Source organism: Mandrillus leucophaeus, unplaced genomic scaffold, assembly GCF_000951045.1.
Source record: "Mandrillus leucophaeus isolate KB7577 unplaced genomic scaffold, Mleu.le_1.0 Scaffold491, whole genome shotgun sequence".
Lineage (NCBI taxonomy): Eukaryota > Metazoa > Chordata > Mammalia > Primates > Cercopithecidae > Mandrillus > Mandrillus leucophaeus.
Window position 1 is genome coordinate 962,608 of NW_012105265.1, and position 9,454 is coordinate 972,061.

A 9,454-nucleotide genomic window follows, 5' to 3' on the forward strand; every position below is an offset into this window, starting at 1 on the left:
GACAGAGTCTCGCTCTGTCGCCCAGGCTGGAGTGCAGTGGCACGATCTCAGCTCAGGTTCAAGCAATTCTCCTGCCTCAGCCTCCCAAGTAGCTGGGATTACAGGTGCCGGCCACCATGCCCAGCTAATTTTTGTACTTTCAGTAGAGACGGGGTTTCAGGATGTTGTCCAGGCTGGTCTCAAACTCCTGGGCTCAGGTGATCAACCCGCCTCAGTCTCTCAAAGTGCTAGGATTACAGGTGTAACCCACTGCACCTGGCCTACTTGTCAGTTCTTTAAGTGCCTGTTTTCTATCCATTGCAATTTTTCTTTCCACACATTTTCCCTCTTTTTGGCTAAATATGTAGATACAGGCACTTCCTCTTCTCCATACATTGTTAGCATTAAATGTAAACATAATGCCCTATCTCTACATCTTGAGAATCCTATCACACAATGACCTTTATTCTGGCAAAGGTATCAGCACCTGCCACCAAAGAAGAGAACTGAACATCTTTTGGCAATTCACTGTCTTTTTAAACCACAGTATTTTCATCACACTAAGTTTTTTCTTTTCTTTTTAGACAAAAGCTCTAATGGACAAACTTCAAAAGACTGTTTCCTCTGAAGGAAGATTTAAAAATCTTAGAGAAACCCTTAAAAAGTATGTGTATCTTAATTATTAAATTATTCATAATTCAGAAATATATTTACATAATGTGTATAGTATACAAACAGTGACCTACCGCCTACTTTGCTTTGAAAAGAAAAATAAATGGGAAACAACTTATATCATCTAGGTATTTTTCTGATTTTCCTTACTATTTAGAATACTGTGCATATAGTACTTGTCTTATGGATATACTCATGGCATGCAGATTAAGAATTAAGAAGGCAATACCACTATAATAAATCAGACTTTTACTGTAAAAATTTTATTGATTCAGTTATTTCCTAATCTAAGCACAATGATTTCCTGTGAGTTTTATTTAAATATTCCAGCACCTGTTGATTGTTATTTTTGGTCTTTGGTTTCTAGATCATTCCCTTTCTACACACACACACACACACACACACACAGAGAAAGAGAGAGAGAGACTGAGATTCTCCTGCAGCTGGTATTCTCATAATCCACCACATGTACTTACTGTAGAAAAACATGAGTCCTGTGATGGTATGAGTGAAAGCAAGACTAAGACGTAATAATAATAATAATAATGCAACAGCAATAATAGTATAAGAACGAACTAACAAAGTATTTACTAAATGACAGGTTTTATGCTAAGTGCTTGATGTGTGTATGTAAGCCTCACAAGAAATTCAAGAGATAAGCTTTTCTATCTCCATTTTACAGAAGAGGAAACTGCAGTTCAGAGAGTGTTCCCAGTATCACTTAGTAATTGGTCAAGCTGGGATTCGAACCCAGCTTCTCCTGCATCAAAAGCCCATGTGCTTAGCTTTCGGCCCCTAAGAAGACCAAGTATACCCAGCTCTCTCTAAAAACTAAACAAAACAGTGTCTCACCTTAGTCTGAGTTGTGATGTTAAGTCTACACTTTCTAAAACATTTAAGAACCAACTAAAACAGAAAACAAGTTTTTACCAGTACAAAGCTCTCATTGCATGGATTTTTCCATCTAGTTCATCAAGGCTGAATGCTTGATTTAAAGCGGTAAGACCACAGAGGTTTTCCTCCAAGCTTCTACCCCTCAAAGAAGTGTGGGCAATTTATAAGTATTGCAAACAATTACTGCTAGCAAATGCTTTGTATTTGTCTCTAAGATATCCTGTTGTTTGAACATGCCATTTTGTTTTTCAAACATGTAGTAAAGCATGGGCTGTCATTTTTGTATTTTATTCTATTGTGAAATGTGTTTAAAATTCTACGTATCATGAATATGCTTCTGAAACTGAAATAAAAAGAGTTCGTTCTTCAGGATCAAAGGAGGATCCTTTAATCCTCCTTTGTTTAATTTGGGGAGGGAAATAGACATTTATTCAAATGAGTCTCAGAACAGTGCCTCTTGGTCTTGCAGTTGTAACCCTCCTGCAGTTCCTTACCTTGGGATGTACTTGACAGACCTGGCATTTATTGAAGAAGGAACACCAAACTTCACTGAGGAAGGCCTTGTCAATTTCTCCAAAATGAGAATGGTAGGTATAATTTCATAATTAGCCTGTTTCAAAGGCTTTAGAGGTTTATAGAGAAGAGGCTAAGTAATAAAAGTCAATGTCTGCTTTTTTTGTTCTCCTTTTTTTTTTTTTTTGGAGAAACGGTCTTGCTCTATTGCCCAGGCTGGAGTGCAGTGGCACGATCTCTGCTCACTGCAACCTCTGCCTCCAGGTTCAATCAATTCTCTTGCCTCAGCCTCCTGAATAGCTGAGAGTATAGTTGCGTGCCACCATGCCCAGCTAATTTTTATATCTTTAGTAGAGAAGGGTTTTCACCATGTTGGCCAGCCTAGTCTCAAACTCCTGACCTCAAGTGATCTGCCTGCCTCGGCCTCCCAAAGTGCTGGGATTACAGGCCCAGTCCAATGTTTGCTTTTTAATCTTGCGATGGATGAGGAGGTAGATACTGGGACTAATACCGGATGTGGGCTGATTGAGGAGATTTTTGGTCATGAAATCCTTACTTAAACCAATGTCTAGAAGGGTTTTTCCAATGTTATCTTGTAGAATTTTTATAGTTTCAGGTCTTAGGTTTAAGTCCTTAATCCATCCTAAGTTGATTTTTGTATAAGGTGAGAGAAGAGGATCCAGTTTCACTCTCCTACACATGGCTTGCCAATTATTCCAGCACCATTTGTTGAAAAGGGTGTCCTTTCCCCATTTTATGTTTTTGTTTCCTTTGTTGAAGATTAGTTGGCTGTATTTGGATTTATTTCCGGGTTCTCTGTTCTGTTCCATTGGTCTACCTGCCTATTTTTGTACCAGTACCATGCTGTTTTGGTGTCTGTGGCCTTATAGTATAGTTTGAAATCAGGTAGTGTGATGCCTCCAGATTTGTTCTTTTTGCTTAGTCTTGCTTTGGCTATGTGGGCTCTTTTTTGGTTCCATGTGAATTTTAGAATTATTTTTTCTAATTCTGTGAAGAATGATAGTGGTATTTTGATGGGAATTGCACTGAATTTGTGGATTGCTTTTGGCAGTATGGTCATTTTCACAGTATTGATTCTACCCATCCATGAGCATGGGATGTGTTTCCATTTCTTTGTGTTGTCTATGATTTCTTTCAGCAGTGTTTTGTAGTTTTCCTTGTAGAGGTCTTTCAATTCCTTGGTTAGGTATATTCCTAAGTATTGATTGAGGAGATTTTTGGCAAAGCCATTTCAGCATCCCCGAGGAGATGAGGAATCCAAGGATGAGTTCCTAAGACTGACTAGTGATAGATACTTTCTGAAAGCTTCTTGCTGGACAGCCAGGTTCTTTTATTTATTTATTTATTTATTTATTTATTTATTTATTTATTTATGACACAGTTCTGTTGCCCAGGCTGGAGTGCAGTGGCCAGTGGCATGATCTCGGCTCACTGCAACCTCCACCTCCTGGGTTCAAGCAATTCTCATGCCTCAGCCTCCCGAGTAGCTGGGATTACAAGCCCACGACACCACGCCTGGCTAATTTTTGTATTATTAGTAGAGACACGGTTTCACCATGTTGGGGCCAGGATGGTCTCAAACTCCTGAACACAATTGATCCACCCACTTCGGCCTCCCTAAGTGCTGGGATTACAGGCATGAGCCTCCGTGCCCAGCCTGGACAGCCAGGTTCTAAGCACTAAGCTAGAAGCAAGGAGCCCACGGATGACAGCACCCAGAGCTTGCCTCTCCCAAACATGAGGCCACATAGTGCCAGCTGTTCCCCAATTTTGAATTCAGTATCTTTTTGCTTTTGGCATTTCATGTACCTCCTTGAGGGTCAAGAAAGCACCAAGCATAGGGAATGGTCAGGCAGGCTCCACCTGCCTCACTGGAGGAAGGGACTGACCCTTCCAGGAAGAGGCCTCAGAAGAATGTGCTGCAATACAGGAAATACCTTTCTCTGCTTTTGTTGTCATTTTGTTTTGTTTTTTTTCTCTGTTAGATATCACACATCATCAGAGAGATACGCCAGTTCCAGCAGACTTCCTACAGAATAGATCATCAGCCAAAGGTAATATTCTGTGGCTGTGAAGGAATTAATAAAGAACAAAGGGGAAATTACTGAATTAGAAAACAACAGTAAAAGTTGATCCAAAATACTGAAAGCTAGCTCATGGAAAAGACCAGTAAAATAGAAAATCTTTGGCTAGTCTGATTTAAAAAAAAAAAAAAAAGGAACATCAATTCATCATCAAGTTCTGTTGATTTTACTTCTTATATTTCTTGTGATTCTGTCCCTCTTCCATTTGTCTTCACTGCCATGACCCTTGGTCCAAGCTGCCAATATCTGTTGCTTACTCTACCTGCATTCACTCTAGGATGCAAAATTCATTCTGCAAATCACAGCTAGGTAGAGCTCTCTGAAATGCAAAGTGGATTATTTTCTCCCTTACATAAAACATTTTCCTGGCTTCCCATTGTTCTTAGGATAAAAAAAAAATTAAGAATCTTGGACATGACCATGAAGTCTCGCATTATGTGCCCCCTACTTTTTTCTTAAGATTCAATTCACATCATATACCCCCTTACTGTCTCCATCCCAGTCACAAATGGCCTCTTACCCCCATTTTCTAGTAGACTTTACTTTTTTAGAATAGTTTTAGCTTTGCAGAAAAATTGAGAAGGTAGTAGAGAAAATTCCCATATGCCTCACGGCCAATGCCCTATTATTATCTTACATTAGTATGATGTGTTTGTTAGACTTAATGAGCCCATATTGATACATTATTGTTATTATTATTATTATTTTGAGATGGAGTCTCACTCTGTCACCCAGGCTGGAGTGCAGTGGCACGATCTCGGCTCACTGCAAGCTCTGCCTCCCGGGTTCACGCCATTCTCCTGCCTCAACTTCCCGAGTAGCTGGGACTACAGGCGCCCGCCACCACACCTGGGTAATTTTTTGTATTTTTAGTAGAGACGGGGTTTCACTGTGTTAGCCAGGATGGTCTTGATCTCCTGATCTCATGATCTGCCCGCCTCGGCCTCCTGAAGTGTTGGGATTACAGGCGTGAGCCACTATGTCCGGCCGATACCTTATTATTAACTGAAGACCACTGTTTATTTGGATTTCCTTATTTTTTACGTAATATCCTCTTTCTGCTCCAGGATCCCATCCAGGACACCACATGTCATTTAATTGTCAAGGTTCTTTAGGCTCCTCTTGGTTGTGTGGTTTCTTAAGACTTTCCTTAATTTGGGTGGCCTTGACTGTTTTGAGGAGCAGGGGTCAGGTATTTTGCAGGATGGCCCACTGGTGAAATTTGTAGGATGTTTACTCAGGGTTAGCCTGGGGTTATGGGTTATTGGAAGGAAGACCCCAGAGGTGAAGTGCCATTTTCATCACATCATATCAGGAGTTATATTATCAGCCTAATTTATGACTGTTGATGTTAGCTCGAATCGCCTGGCTAAGGCAGTGTTTGCTGGGTGTCTCCGCTGTAAAGTTATTCTTTTTTCCTTCCTTCCTCATCCTGTATTCTTGGGAAGGAAGTCACTATGAACACCCCACACCTAAGGAGTGGAGAATTATGCCTGCCTCTCCTTGAGAACGAAATATCTACATAAATTACTTGGAATTCTTCGCTCAAGAGATTTGTTTCTTCTCCATTTATTAATTTATTCAATCATGTACTTATATCAGTATGGACTAATGGATTTAATACTTAGGATTGTCATCCAATAATATTTTATTCTATTGCTGAAACTGTTCCAAGCTTGGCCATTGGGTGCTCTTTCAGTTGACTTCTTTGTCATACCCTGATCCATGTAGGGTTTTCTCTTTTTCTTTTTTGAGGACTTTCTTAACTTTCTGATAGTATAAGATGCTCCAGACCAGGTGTGGTGGCTCACACCTATATTCTTAGCACCTGGGGAGGCCAAGGCAAGAGGATCGTTTGAGCCCGGCCAGCCAGATTACCTGAGGTCAGGAGTTCAAGACCAACCTGGCCAACATGGTAAAACCCTGTCTCTACTAAAACTACAAAAATTAGCCAGGCATAGTGGCAGGCAGCTGTAATCCCAGCTACTTGGGAATGCTGAGGCAGGAGAATCCCTTGAAACCAGGAGGCAAAGTTTACAGTGAGCTGAGATCGTACCATTGCACTCCAGCCTGTGCACTCCAGCCTGGGCAACAGAGCAACACCCTGACTCTGGGGGGTAGAAATAAAAAGATGCTCTAGACTCATCTTTTATAATTTGCCCCAGTCCTAGACTCAGCTATTTCTGCCAAAAGCTCTAGTTCCTTTTTTTGGAGAATGGTTTCAGCAACCAAGATATGGACTTTAGATATGCTTGTGTTACGCAGGTATCAGCTGACAGAGCACAGGAATCTATGTGTGTATACTCACTCATATATATATATATACACACACACACTTATACATATTTATAAGTATGTCTCTATGTAACTATCAGTATTTGTATTAAGCTAAATATACTGATGCCCCCAACTCTATTCTATTACCATGTGAATCATTCCAGCCCTCTCCCCACATTTGCTTATCCGTAAATTCCTTCTCCAACAGTGAGAGACACACTTTATTTTAATAGCCCCTAGGTTTTGCCCTATTTCTGTTTGCCACAAGGCCTTTACCTATGTTCTTCTTCTGTCTGGAGTACCCTTTCTTCCTCATTGCACAGTTTACTTGTACACAGCTTAAGTATCACTTAGGAAGACTTCCCTAACTTTCCCAAACCTCACTCCACTCTTTTAAGGTTGTATTGCACCATCTAAGTCTCCTTTCTAGTACTTACTGCTGGAGTCACCATTTTACATTTATTTGTGTGATTATGTGCACATGCATGATATCCATGAAGGTCAGAGTCAGACTTACTGTGTTTATTATCATAGCCCCAGCATCTTGCACAGTGTCTGGACCATAGCAGATAATAAATGTTTCTTGAATTAGTTAATTCAAGTCAGGAAAAAGACACGGTTGTGACCATCACTGCTACTATTCAGTTTTGAGCAGGAAAAAATTTACCATGGCAATGAAGCAATAAAAAGAAGCAAAAGGTATAAAAATCATAAAGGTAAAGATTAAATACTATAATTCACAGACGATTTGATCTAGAAAATCCAAGAGAAATTATCCAAGAGAAAACCCAAGAGAAAAACTGATGAATTATTAAGGGAGTATAGCAACTGGACATGAAAAAGCCAATAATCTTCAACACATTGGCAATAACCAATTCAAATGTAATATAAAAAATCTCAATCAAAATAGCAACAAAATCTGTAATGCCTAGGATTAAGTGGGACAGGAAATATGTAAGACCTTTATGTACTGAAGTACATAAGGAGAAAGTTGTATCATATTCATGGATCAAAATACTTACTATTGTAAAGAGATACATCATCCTCAAATTAATCTATAAATTCATTGAAATCCTGGTCAAAATCCCAACAGGGTTTTCATGGAACTTGACAAACTTATCCTGAAACTGTTATGGAGGCATAGATAGACCAAAAACAGACAAGAACTTTTTGGTAAATAAGAATAGTAAAGGAGAGTGTTCCCTACCAGTTATGGCCATATCCTAAACTGAGAGTAAATAAGGTAGGACTCTACTGGCCTGGCAGTGCGAATCCAGTGAGGCAGAAGAAAGTCCATGTGTGTGTTTAGTCTACCTGAAAATCTACGAGATAAAGAAGGCACTCAAAGAAAGTGCCAGAAAGAAACTGACCATTCAATAAATAGAACAGGAATTTTGGCTCTCCATCTTGCCATTCACAAAAATAAATTCCAGATAAGTTCATTACCTAAGTTTAAAAAGAAGTATTTACATTATTTGAATAAAATAAAGGATAAAATATTCATGACCTTTGGATTTGAAAGACCTTCTTAAGCACAGAATGCAAAAGCTGTAAAAGCCAAGCTTGATAAAGTTAACGAAAATTAAGGATTTCTATATGACAGGACAATTATTTAAGTCAACATATAAGCAGTAGACAAGGAGACAACATTTGCAACATATAAAACAAAGAAACAGAATAAAAGCATTTCTATAGTCTATAAGAAAAGCATAAACAATTCAACTCGTAAACCTGTGAATAGTTAATTCACAGAAGAAACAAAATGGCCAATAAATATTTTTTAAATACTCCTCTAGTAAAGAGAGAAAATGTAAATTACAGTGGAACATCATTTTCACTTATCAGATTGACAAAAATTTAAAAGATTGATAATATCAAACCTTGCTTAGGATATGGGAAAACAGGTACTGTCACATACTGTAGGTTTGGAAGCTTTGCAGGTCATTTTCCATCATCAGTTAAAATTAAAAATTGGTATATTCAATTACTGGAACTCTTACCATTTTTGGTGAGAATAAAACCGAACAACCACTTTGCAAAACTGTGCCATTTGGAAGTTTCTTAAAATGTTAAATGAGCACCTGTCTTAGGACGTAGCAATTTCTCTCTTAGGTATTTATCCAAAGGAAAAATGAAAGCATCCTCCTCAAAAGCCTCTTATAGCCGGGCACGGTGGCTCACGCCTGTAATCCCAGCACTTTGGGAGGCCGAGGCGGGCGGATCACAAGGTCAGTAGATCGAGACCATCCTGGCTAACATGGTGAAACCCCGTCTCTATTAATAAAAAAAAAATCAGCCGGGTATGGTGGCACATGCCTGTAGTCCCAGATACTCAGGAGAGTGAGACAGGAGAATCACTTTAACCCAGGAGGTGGAGGTTGCAGTGAGCTGAGATCGTGCCACTGCACTCCAGCTTGGGCGACAGAGCAAGACTGGGTCTCAAAAAAAATAAACAGCCTTGTATAAAATGTTCATAACATTTCTAAATAATAGCCTCTATTTGAGAAGAGCTCAAGTGTCCATCAACAGATGAATGGATAAACAAATTATAGTACATCTCTACAATGGAATAGTCAGCTATAAGAGGGAGCAGACTACTGGTACAGGCCACAGCAAGGCTGAATCTCAAAGCACTATGCTGAGTGAAAGAAGCCACACATGAAGGAGTACACACTGTATGATTCCATCAATATGAGGTTCCAAAGTAGACAGAACTCATATGTGGTGATAGAAACCAGGGCGGTGCTTGATTCCAAGAGCAGACTGACTGGGTAGGTGCATAAGGGAACTTTGGGAGATGCTGAAATTGTTCTTTATCATGAAATGTATGTAAGTTACATGGTGTATACATCTGTCAAAATGGATCAAACTATTCATTTCACTTTTGTGTGTTATATTTCAATAAAACTAAAGAAATGTTTTCATGGAAATCCCCCATGCCCCAACATTTTCATTTCTAGTGTCAATTGCTTTCCTTTCACTTCTGATGTCTACCCTAGCCTGGCAGAGTATTC

General features: G+C 39.4%; 1 protein-coding gene across 1 annotated transcript in view; it reads left to right on the plus strand.

Annotated features, from left to right (window-relative positions):
* RASGRF2 (Ras protein-specific guanine nucleotide-releasing factor 2) overlaps positions 1-9,454 on the plus strand; it is a 212,001-nt gene that overhangs the window by 197,542 nt on the left and 5,005 nt on the right. Inside the window, exons 24-26 of the mRNA XM_011995569.1 lie at positions 564-643; positions 2,015-2,132; positions 4,065-4,133. Of these exons, the coding sequence (XP_011850959.1) occupies positions 564-643; positions 2,015-2,132; positions 4,065-4,133 (267 nt within the window). The remainder of the gene's footprint in view (positions 1-563; positions 644-2,014; positions 2,133-4,064; positions 4,134-9,454) is intronic.